At 42.6% G+C, this 12606-nt stretch overlaps 1 protein-coding gene across 7 annotated transcripts in view; it reads right to left on the bottom strand.

Annotated features, from left to right (window-relative positions):
- Positions 1 to 12606, bottom strand: part of Fbxw11 (F-box and WD repeat domain containing 11) — a 96331-nt gene that overhangs the window by 27695 nt on the left and 56030 nt on the right. For 4 of the 7 annotated variants that reach the window (XM_055604609.1, XM_055604605.1, XM_055604607.1 and 1 more), the window contains one exon: positions 5423 to 5648. In XM_055604609.1, coding sequence (XP_055460584.1) covers positions 5423 to 5648 — 226 coding nt within the window. Of the gene's footprint in view, positions 1 to 5422; positions 5649 to 9886; positions 9950 to 12606 lie in introns of all 7 variants that reach the window. The other 3 variants (XM_055604608.1, XM_055604606.1, XM_055604604.1) reach the window with 1 other exon arrangement.

The following is a 12606-nucleotide window of genomic DNA, read 5'->3' as shown; positions in this document are numbered from 1 at the left end:
AACAGATCCCTCAGACTTTCTACTGAATCAACCTCTAGAGGAGGCAGCCTAGGAATCCAACTCTTGGAAGTGCCACCTAATTCTGACAACTGAGGAACTACTGATTATAGCAAGGGTACCCTTGTAGTCTTGGATCTTTCCTCCTCACTGATTGCTCACAACTAAGCCTCCAGTAACTTTTTTCATAAACAAATCCTCTTGCATAAACATTTGCATAAACATTTCCTCTTTCAAATGCCAACAGCTCATTTAAATAATGCCCTAGTGACACCCAAGGTTAGAATCCTTTCCTGTGACTACTACTTTAAATTCAGGAGGTAAGAATTACTTTAGTTTTATGGAAAATACAATGGCTGACAAAGCAGACAGATAACCTGGCTTACATTCTGTTTCAGTCAACTGCTATATGAGTGGCCATAAGCAAATCTATAATCCTTTATGGGTATCATTAGGGAGTTATCTCACACACTCTGCAAAGTAACTCTCTAAGAGAAGTGTTCTAAATAGTCACACTTTACAAAGAAGGAATCTCTCAAGTTCAGTGGGAAGGGCCAGCTATTTAACAGGTATTCACTAAATGTCCTAACCTCCTTTCCTCCCTCTAACTCTCTTTAGCTGATATGAATGCTTAAGGAGGCTACCTGTCTTCATCCGCAAAGAAAACAATGCCCATCACTGCCAGCAAAACTAGCTAGTTTCCATTCTTTTAGTATAAGTCTCATATTCCCAAACTGTTTTGAGAAGAGTAAGAACAAAATGCTCTGTTTGGGGCACCTCGACCCAGGGAATAGAGGATTCTTCAGTAGTCATCCTGAAGAGCCATACAAATCTTGCAACTTTCTGGTTTCAAGTCCACTGAGGAAAAAGAGGTTATGGAACAAAAGGCAATCTTTTATCCATAGCTGAAGTGTTTTGAGTGTTACACTAAGTTTTTTTCCTAAACAATGTGTCTGGCTCTTACTACCCTATCATGCTGAGGGAGTCCCCACCTTCCCCCTCCTTCGGCCACGCCACTGCCTCAGAAGAATGCGGCCTGACAGTACATGCACAATTCTGAAAGTGCTGACCGTGTTAATTACAGTCACCTCAGGAGAATCCAGAAAAATGTCAGCAATAAATTCAAACAATTAAATGGCACCGATTCCAAAGTTCAATGTGTAAAACCTACCATTGTCAACATGAACCTCAAACATGTGATGTCAGTTTAACGCCCTTGATGAGGGCCAGCTTAACATAGCTCTTTAGACCATACAAAAACTTGCATTATTTTAGAAACCTTTAAAAGAACAGCTGTAAAGAAACTCCCCACTCCCACCTCTGCTGCTCCTTGCTTCCTGAGTCTCAGCTTCGGTTATAAAATTTGAAGTTGGAAATCTTTTAAAACAAGACAACCACCTACAACCAGTATGTTGAAGCCTTTCCCGGGAATATGTGACTCTAAGGGCTAGAAAGGAAGTGAAAAGAAGTGGAGGTCACAAACCCAAGGGCTTCCCATTACACTGCAAGAAAACCAAATGAAAAAGTGGAGACACTTAGATGGTGCATCCACCAGGTTCCAGGCATATTACAAACACACCCCGTCTTTAATCCTCCCACATACTACGAGGTTCCTATTGTCCCCACACAGGTGAGGATGGTGCTATGATGCTCAGTGTGGGACTGAAGCCCAGGGACTTTCTAGTTTCAGCACTGCACTCTCCACTCAGTGGGTGCTGGGTCTTTGGCCCTGCACCCAGCCTGAAGTCTCAGCTCCTTCCTGCCGAGGTCTCCTGTGACCTTTGATCTAATCTATCACATTTACAGTCTGTGGTGGGTTTTCTGTCCTTACGTAGGGGCTAGACAAATGAATAACCATGGTCAGGAAGCTAAGTATTTCAACATTTTTAATTGCACAGATAACTCACCAAACTCATCAGCAAGACTTATCATCCTTTTTGAAGTACAATCTGCCTCTATTTTAAATGGTATAAATTTTCCCTTTAACAACAGTTCTTACAAACCACAAACTTAGCCTGCAGAAATTGACATTGCAGACTAAACATTTACCATGATTTTTAGAAAAGCGTATCATAATTATCACTTTTTCCACTGAACCAAAGGGAGCCAGAGACCACAAACATTTTCCACTTTTCCTATACTGACAGGTACAATATTCACAGTAAGCATTTAAAAAAAATAAGCCAAAAGTATAGACAATTTTTTAGAGCTAATGTTTTTCACAATCAAAAGTTTAAAATGATTGTCAATCTTAACAGTAAAAATTCAAACTCAAGAGATTTACTGAAAGACTAAACACTGAACTAGCAGAATGATTAAAAGTTGGTCTACAACTTATTAAACCTACATAAGAGCATACAGACTTGTCTTCCCTGTAATGTTCTACTGGCATAGTTCTGGGATAAGAACTAATGCCAGGTTTAATCCAAGTCTGCTAGTCACAAACACAACTGGGCCAGCTTGTCCCTGGCTATTAGATTCTCATGTATGAAATATACTGACATATGTATATATGTTCAGATCAAATCCTGTTAAAACAAATAGCATTTTAACAGAAATATTTCCATGTCCCAGCCAACAGTCCATTCATTTCATATAACATTCAATACCACAAAATTCCATTTAACAGAGATATGGACAATGCCTTAAAATTCGCTGTAATGAAAACTGAATTGTATGCAATTATACTAACCATATTTATATACATAACACATGTTCATCTGGTCTGCCTCTTCTCCAAGGCTATGCACTCCCCAGAATGAGCTGCAGGAAACTATCAAGGGAACTTCAACAGTGCCACCTTGTGGCTATTCTGTAAACATAAGGGCAATCGCCCACATCTAAACCATTTGGAAAACAAATTAGAGGGAAGAAAATAAAACCAAAACAACTAAAAGAACAAACAAACAATAAATAGATTTGCTTGTGAAAATGGAAGATTGGCCTCACTAGTTAACAGTCACTGAGGAGGAACAATACCTTCATCAACTTGAAAGACTTCCCTGGCCCCTGGCTCTTCCTGGTGCAGCTCAATGTCAGGGCAGGACTCTGTGGAGTTCCAGAGACAAGAATGCTGTGCTACTTACAGAGATGCACGCAAGAATCTATTCACCTCTACTTTTCTCTCTCTCAAAGAAAGGCCCATAGCCTTTCATTCTCATCTTCCATAGCTAAAAGTTAATTTTATGAACTGAGTTATTGTCCTGGTTAGGTTTTTGTTTTTTTTTTTGTTTTTTTTTGTTTTTTTGTTTTTTTTTTTTTTTTTTTTTGTCAATTTAACACAGCCCAGAGTTAACGTGAGAAAGCAAGGTGAGCATGCCAGGAAAACAGGCCAGTAAGCAGCATTCCTTCATGGTCTCTTTCAGTTTCTGTCCTGACTTCCCTTGGTGGAGGACTGTACGCTGTAGGGTGAAATAAACGTTCCTTTCCTTTCCAAGTTGCTTCTGATCATGATGCTTGCTCACAGTAATAGGCAGCAAACTAAGGCAATGACCCACTTATTTAACAGTCAGGGTCAAGTTAAGGACTTTTCCAGAGTTATCTTAACTCTGAATGATTTCATCCTTTGGGCTAACACTGAACCAAAGTGTGGCCACCATCATTCTACAAAAGCACATGGCAAGCAAGCCATGTGATCCAAGGGCATTTCATCCAAGTTTCTCTCTGATTCTTGTCATTCTAATCTGCCTAATGAGAAACTGGACTAAGCAATTAAATGCTATAATTCTGGATAGAAAAAGTTCCTATTTGCCTCTCTAGAGACACTCACAGAAGACAACTGATGGAAGACAAGACAACATATTCTGGCATCAAAAAAACAGCCTTTCTCAGGTAACTCAAATATTCTTTACACTCTCGGAGTAGAAGAACTCTGGAAGACGAGCACAAAGGCATGAAAAGCTTTTGCGTCACTTGAAGTACAAGCCCCAGGCCTGGGACCACAGCTCAGGTCTTGCGCGCTGTCAAAGCACTGACTGCAGAAAACCTGCTGTTCCCGAGGCAGGGCTGCTGCAGTAGCACCGGTCATCTTGGCCACAGTAAGCATGCTATACTGACCACGTCAAAAGAGAGCCAGAATTCTCTGTAGAAGTCAGAGTTCTACACCTTACCTAGCCAAATTGAAGATGAAACATTTCATAGTGAGAGAGGGAAAAATAAGTTGTCAAAACCCAAAGTAGAATGAAATAAACTTCTTAAATGAGAATAGTGGGTACAGGTTTACATATCTTCCAGACCCATCATGATGTACCCCAACAGCAAATTCTGATGTCTAATATGGCTTTAGGGATGATGATGTATCAAGAGGTTCACAGATGCAGCAGGACACTGACGGTGCAGGTGGGTGTGCATGTCAGAGGAATGGACACTGGCAGAAACAACAGTTTTCATTCTATTTTGCTCAGGACTAAAACCGTCATAAATACAAAACGTATTTTTAAAATCAAAATAAAAATTAACCAGAAAAACGTACCCATGAGTGCACATACACAGGTAAGAGACTGTGGGACTGCAATGAAGAGTGAATGGAGAAGCAAATTTCAAGAAATGTTGACAGGCTGAGAGGTGGCCCAGTGGTTAAGAGCCCTTGCTGCTCCTGCAAAGGACCCACATTGGATTCCCAGCAAAACAGTGCCTCACAGCCACCCCTTACTCCAGTTCCAGAAAACCCAACACTCCTCCAACCTCCATGGACATAAGGCACCCACACCGTGCACAGATAAACGTGTAGATAATACTCATACACAAGACAAAATAAATAAATCTAAACAAACAAGAAAAACATTAACAAAGACACACTACCATTTTCCTCAGTTTCTTGGTCATTTTCTAAGTATCATTTCAGATACAAGGGAACAATCTGAACTCTGTGAGGCTTGCTAAGAAGCAGACTTAAGGAAGAGTAGACGTGTGTGTGTTTGTGTGTGTGTGCGTGTGTGTGCGTGTGTGTGCGTGCGCGCGCACGCATGTGTCCTTTGTCTGCCTTGTTCTGGCTGACCTCGCAATAATCTTTCTGTCTTAGCTTAAGCAGAAGCTGCCATGTTCAGCTTCATACAATTTTAAATCACATGTAAAAGCATACATAATTAAAATTTTATACATAACACAAACCTAAAAAGTGTATCTTTAAAAACAAAAAAAGCAACTAAATAAAGCAACAGCACTGACACAGCATGAAATCACAGAAGTGGCATACATTTCCTAAAAATATATCTACTAAAAACAAAACAAAAAAAGAAATGCATCTACTGTATTTTAATATCTGGCACTTGAAGGATTAAAATCTACAAATAGAGTGGGTGTCCCCAGAAATGATGGCTCACAGTGTGGTCATTCTGCCATTCACTTTACAGACTCGCTCTCAGCTCTAGGTTCAAGGACTGGGCATCTCGCATTGCCCAGCAACTGTCAGGAAAGGTGCAGTTACCTGGTAAAGCAGTGATAAAGTCCCGCTGCAACATGGGTTTCAGGTAAGAGTTAATATGTCCATGCTGATAATGACACATTCGTGAGATAAGATGCTCCACAAATTCCACCTGATCTGATTCAGACCACTGGTCAAAGTACTTAATGCACAAGTCCTTTTCTTTCTGGTAGTTCCCCTCTGACGGCCTCTTTCTGGAGACAATCACAGATGATGTTCCGTTACTTATCTGTTTTGGAAAAACAAAAAAGCAAAAATTTGTTAGAAATGCATTTAATCTATTACATTAGAAATACCTTTTTTCCTATGGATTTAACCTTAAAATATGCCAGCTTCAACCTACACCAAATTCACTTCTTTGTTCATTCATTCTTTATGCAATTAAAATATATGCAAGCCCCATACATTCTCAAATTAATGACCATAGTAATTATTGGACTTTGCAGTTGTTTCTAAAGCTGACTGGTGCCTTAGCTCTCCATTCCCCAATGCCTAGTACCCCTTCCCCCATCATTAGATAACTCATTTGGAGATGACCATCTTAGAGGCACTAGCTGCCCAACCTGATAAGCTGGCATCTGGCTGGCTAGTATCTAGTCTGTCTCACTTTCTCAAAATTAATGTCCTTCATATATTCTCAGTGTATGTTCCAGGACTCAGGCACATGCCTGAACCCATGAACCCAAACGCTACATGTTTCTGCCTACACATATACACATACTATTGAAAAAGTACAACTTATAAATTGTGCACAGTAAGAATTACTGACACTAGAATACTTAAGAGAATATACTATAACATTATGCGAATCTGGATATACATTCTCCCCACCTACACTTCTGAGAATCTTCACTTACTATTTTTAGACTGCAGCTGACCATAGATACCGTGAGCAATTACAAGCAGAGCAGGGTTGAGCTACTGTACATCCATACTAATGGTTCTCACACCTGAGCATGCATTAGAGTAGCTGAGGGCCTGGTAACAGATTCTGATTCTGTTTGTCTGGATGAGAGCCGGAGAATCAGTATTTTAACAAGTTCCCAAGTGCTGCTGAGTCTGTTAGACCATACTGCATTTGAGGGATCACACTGAGAACCTCAGTCTATCTCAAGAGAAGAGGGACCTGAAAGTAAATCAATCTATAAAGCTTCATTTTCTCCTAATAGCTTTGACCCCTCTGTATTAGTTCTCATGGCTAATAAGTGCTGGCCAAACAGCTTAGGCTTTCCGTCCCTTCTTTTACCCTACTTCTCAGAAAATATCCAAGTAACTCCTGTATTCCTGGAAAGGTATTCACCCTGGATGGTTTCTATATGATCAATGCAGTCCCGACAGCAATGCTTTTCTCATCCATTCTTCTACCTACCTTTCTCTGCAAAGCATTATCATCTAACCTGATGGCCAATAAGATAACTCAGCCTGAGACTGATCCCAGGAACCCACACAGTAGAAAGCAATCACTGACTCCACATGTTGTTCTCTGGCCTCCACACCTGTACTATAAAATGGATGTTAATTAATTTAAATTTTACATTGAAACCTTAGGATGCTGGGTATAGACCTGAGGAAGGTTCAATTCCAGCATCCCTTCCCTTAAAAAAAGAGAAAAGAAAAAAGGCCATATAAACTACTTCTGGATAACAGCTTCTAACAATCTAGAGGCAGGAGCAATGGTTCATGCTCTGCAAGCATGAGGATCTGAGTTCAAATCCCCAGCACTCACATAAAAATCCAGACATGGTCCAGGTGTAGTGGAGCAGGCCTTTAATCCCAGCACTTGGGAGGTAGAGGAAGGCAGATCTCTGTGAGTTTGAGCCCAGCCTGGTCTACAAAGAGAGTTCTAGAACAACAAGGGCTATACAGAGAGACACTGCCTAAAAATCAGACATGGCTGCACATGCCTGTAACCCTAGCATGGGAGCACGTAAACAAGCTGATACCTAGAGTTGGATGGCTGGCCAGCCAGAAGAGCTGGAAATGCAAGCTTCCAGTTCCAGGCTGTATAGAGACTTGGGATTTTTTTTTTTAATGTAGTGGTACTGGGGCTTGCTCGCAGAGCTTCTTGCATGCTAAGTATATTCTATATTGCTGCTCTGTACTCACTGCCTCCAAACCATCCGTATTTTCTTCAAACTCACTGTATATTCAATATCCAGACACACCTGAGTACTCACACACATGCAAACATACATGCCCTCTCCAGTCACCATAGCAACAGTAGCTAACATCCCTAGACTCAAGCCACAACCACTACTCTCTGTAGGAAGTACAATACCTTTCTAGTTAGAAACAACATCACAGTGGTCTGCTTTTGTTTGGTTTTTGAGACAGGGTGTCTCTGGCTGTCCCTGGCTGTCCTAGAACTCACTCTGCAGACCAGAGTGGTCAGAGATCCACCTGCCTCTGCCTCCTGAGTGATGGGATTAAAGGCACACGTCACCACCACCTGGCCACATCAGTGTTTTGTCATACATTTGCCAAGCCATTTGTCTTTTGATAGACTACTTGCAGAAAATAAAACACTAGAGGATTTTTCAGACACAAAGAGTTGAATTACAAATGCCCATTAGAAACTTGTTTCCAAAGTCTTACATGGAATGAAGAACTTTTATTGATAGTATGTTCTCATATTAAACTAGACTAAATTCATCTAAGAAGGAAGAGAGCCTCTGTAAATAGTCACAGGTATGATACTTCTAACTTTCCTTGGCAAAAATCTTTTCAGTTTCATATCTCAAGTAATTTTTTATGTCTGCACGTAGAGGCAATGTCAGAAAGCAATTGTCTTCCACTTCATTGACATTCACCTTCAGTTTCCAGCTCTATGCCACCCTCACTCAATTCCTGGAGTGAAGAGTAAGCCAACTGGCACCTGCTACCACCAGGGGGCAGTAATGCACAGGCATCACAAAAGTTCTGCTTGTTGAAAAATATTCCCATTTAATTGACTCAATAGAACTTGAGACAAACTAAAAATTCTTCGCTGTGATAAATATCAACAGCAAATATCAAAAGAGATATGAGGATATCTTATATAAAGTCTCAAGTATAAAAGTATAAATATAAAAGAAAATGTCTATGCTATTGTAAACATAACAGCAGCACAATGTTATAACAGGAAAAATAGAAGTAACTGCCTAATTACAAGCAATTGGTAATGCAAATTACAACACATCCATCTACACAGAAGGGATTCAGTGTGGCTGTTACAATCTAGCTTTAAGTAAAGTGAAGACTGGACTAAGCAGAGGCAGCTTTTAAATGATGGGAAGGAACAGAGGTGAAGTGCAGAATTTTACGGTGCTATGAACAGTCATCTGTGGAAAGGGCACACCAAGACAAGATCAGGCTGCCCATCGAAGTGTGCACTGTGGAGTCTTACAGACTACATATGTTCTTTCCTCTTTTACTCAACATCTAGGCGACAGTTTTCTAGAATACCTGCTTTCACAACAGGTTAAATAGAATTATGGCAAGAGTCTGCATCTGCGCACTGCTTCCTAACTCACAGCAAGTTCACACTCTCTTTCTCATTTGACAGGCAAAAAGGATTGTTATTTCATTTACCATCAAGTTTCCTGTTCAGTAACCAACTAGGAGGTGGCTAGATGAAGAAACCTGGATGCTAGAGAGCTGGGAGCCACTGCAAACTAAAGGGTCAACAGTGAAGAGAAGTACAGCAAGGTAGATGTGAAGAAGGTCATGCGTGTTCCTTTTACATATGATGCTCAAAAAGATGAAGAGGCACATGCATGTTTAGGAGCACATTTCCCAGTTTCTATTTCCAGCTCCCTGGTGGGCCCAAACCCTACTGGCATTATTTTACCTTCTTTCACTTCATCTTAAATTTGTTGGACGTACATTATTCTAGCTAACTAACCTACCTCTGTAGTTTTCAAGATAACTTTTTTCTTTATTCTACATATGTTGTGCCCTTACTCATGTCCTCACAAAGGAGAAAAATGTTCAGAGTGCTTAATGAAAACACTAAACCATAAAGGTCTGCGTGTTCCCCACACCTCCATCACAAAGCCTGGGAGGTTAGACCGGAAAGTAAGAGAGCCACGAAAGGAGACTGAGATGAAAGAGGAAAGTACCCCACTGGAAGAGCACAGTAGGAGGAGATGTGGCACAAACGAAAAAAAGCAGCCATCTGCACTCAGGACAGGACTGGCACTGGCATAAGGTTTGCACTTGGCTCTAATCTGAAAGTCTCCACCACTCCAGGGATAGAGGATTTCCATACAGTTTATCTTGGGTCATAAAGTCAGTGTTTCAGGATAGTTTTTGGAATCTTTCAGAAAACTCCAAAGTTATTTATTACTAGTAAGGACACTTCCCTGAGGAAATGATGACTTCTGAATCTAGCAACCCTGCAAAAGCAAAGGCTGGGCTCTGGTCTCAGTGAGGACATGAGCAAAAGCAGAGCTTATCTACAGTCATCTGCTAGCTTATCATGCCTACCTGCCAAAGAGCACTTTTCTTTGGGGACTCATCTTCATTTTGATCTTCCATAACTGAAGTGTTCTAAAGGGGGAAAAACAGGTTATTTGAATTATGCCAAGTTCTGAAAAGCCTAAATGACTTCAAGACATAAACTCTGAGATCCCAAACTAAAATATATAGATGTAAACCAAAGAACTCTGGCTTGTGGCAGTCTTCACTTACACAGGCTGGGCCTGCCTGGAGACCAGCTAACTTGTAGGTAGGGCTGAAGTACACCTTCATCATCATTGTTGTTCTATGGCTTGTGGCATAAAGCTCAAGAGTCTCATGAGTTCCCAATGGCTGACCGTCTCTTAGAATGTCTGTTGCTCAGTAATGCATCCCATCCACCAGCAATTACAAATAACAAGGGCCTTCAAGTGCCCCACCTCCTTCCCTGCTCTCCCTCTATAGCTGCTCTGGCCTTGCCACCTCCCCCAGCAAGGATGGTGGAGTAACCCAACCTTCCCCCTCAAGAGGAGGATGCTGTTACTCACTAGCAGTCAGACTTGCCTTTGGAAAACATTCTCTTTCTGTTTTTGTGTTTACTACACAAAGAAGCTCTGTGTAATAATCCCTTTGGTGACCTAGTGATTCAACAGATGCCCATTAACTGGAAATTATACATGACTGGGTTTCTCATTTTGAAGCTCCTACCTAACAGCTAAGTGGAGCCTTAATGAGAAGGGAAAGTGGAACTGTGCTCTGAAAGGAGTAACAGCTCACTTGCAGTCAGGGGGCGCTCTAAGGTTCTGTCCCAAACCTAGAACTCTACTCTGAACACAAATCTTAAAATCCCAGCTGCCCTGCATTGTTTTTGGAAGGTTCATTATGGATCTATTAAAGTTAGCAGCATTCTGGGATCTCTGCTTACATCTTCAGGGATAACCTTCTTTATCAAATTCCCCTTTCTTTTCCTTTAAGTCTTAAAAAAGTTTGGACTCACCCCAGAGTACTTCCTAACAGAGCAATGGAAAATCCCCAGCAGTTGACAGGAGTCACCACCAATCATTAGTCACTGCTGTCTGTGTCCCTGGCAGATAACAGGAGAGCCAAAGCAAGAAGCTGGAATCTTGACTTGGTCACTCAGTGTGGGACCTTGGGCATGTGAAGTCCACTCATCAAACAGAGCCACAGGGTATGATGAGACCACCAGTGTATCTCTGGCCAAAGATGCCCTTCTTCCCCGCTCTGAACTACTTTCCCAAGGTTTCCTTGGCACATGCTTACAACTTCAGTGACCTGGACAGAGCAGAATGGCTCCAAGGGAAAAATTTTCCTAAATAGAATCTTAAAAGTCCCAGAAAGTCAGGGTACACAGGAGATGGAGAGGTGTGTGTGTGTATGTGTGTGTGTGTTGCAGGCTGTGTTTCCTAGTATTCAAAACCAGGGGCAGCAGTACACAATCCTAAAGCAGAAGAGGAAGAAGTGAATAAATGCTATGCTTATGAAGCTCCCCCTCCCCCACGTCACTGTCCTTTACTGCTGCCTATAATGGTCTTGAACTATTGAAGCCAAAAGTTTCCCTTAGAAAACTAGGCAAAATGAGAACGCCCTGTGTATGATAGTTGCAAAGTGGTATGTCACAGTGGTGTCCAAGAATGGCAAGGATAGCTCAGGCAGGCAGAGAAAGCCCTAGATGACTACAGACACCCAGAGGCCCATGGCACCACTAAGATGAGTAGGTAAGTGGTGGAGGGATGGAAGAGAAAGAGAAGCATAAGGATGTGTGTACAATGAAGAGAGGCAGAACTGAAGACCAGGGTAGAGAGAAACAGCCTGTGTGAGGAACCAGTGATACACCTGAGGCCGTGGTGAGTTCCTTGCCCATGCTGCCACAGAGGGCCTTTTCTGGGTCTGTGTCCTGCAGCAGTGGGGGTCTGGAGCCACATTAACGACTGAGGGATATGCAGAACAGGCCCACCCCTTAGCAGCTGCAGCACTAGGGAGAGCTGGCCCCACTCCTAGCCTGAGCAGTGTGGGACAGCAGGGCCACAGGGCATGAAATTGGGAGGACTGTCCCTGCCCCTCATTGGCTGCAGCACTTGGGAGAGTGGGCCCTGGCACCTTGTCTGGGCAGCATAGCAGAGCTGGTCCTGGTGGCATGGGCATAGGGTAGCTGGCCCACCACTTCTTGTCTGCCGTGCAGTAGCATGCAGTGATGTGGATGAGAAAGAGATGCACCCCTTCCCCACTCACTACCTGCAGCAGGTGGGAGAGCTGGCACTGCCCCTTGCCAGATGCAGCACTGGAGGGCGAGGTGCAGGAAAGGCAAGCTGGAGGGGCTGACCAGCTCAGCCACCACCCAGGCCCAGCTCCAAGGCTCTGAGTTGGTCCAGCCCAACATCTACCCCTTCTACGATCTGCTGGAGCCCATGACTCCACACTGCCGCTTGTCCAGGGACGGGACAAAAATCACCCTGCTCACTTAGAAGGCATTGCTCTAGGAGTGTACGCTGTGCAGTGGCCTTCAGAAAAGACTGCAGTTCCTTCTGCCTGGCCCCAGGACAGTATTCGAGGCTCTTCAATATGGCTGTAGTACAGCCACACAGCTTCTTGTGCACTAAGTCCCAGTGGAAGAGCCTGTAATCCCAGGTTCTTAGAAAGCTGAGACAAGATCATAGGAACTGACCTTAGACTACAGGGTGAGGATGTGTGTGTGTGTGTGTGTGTGTGTGTGTGTGTGTGTGTGTGTGTGT

This window comes from Psammomys obesus, unplaced genomic scaffold (assembly GCF_907164565.1).
Source record: "Psammomys obesus unplaced genomic scaffold, mPsaObe1.curated_primary_1811, whole genome shotgun sequence".
Taxonomy (NCBI): Eukaryota; Metazoa; Chordata; class Mammalia; order Rodentia; family Muridae; genus Psammomys; species Psammomys obesus.
The sequence above is the reverse complement of the archived record's forward strand: the minus strand, read 5'-3'. Positions and strand labels throughout refer to the sequence as shown.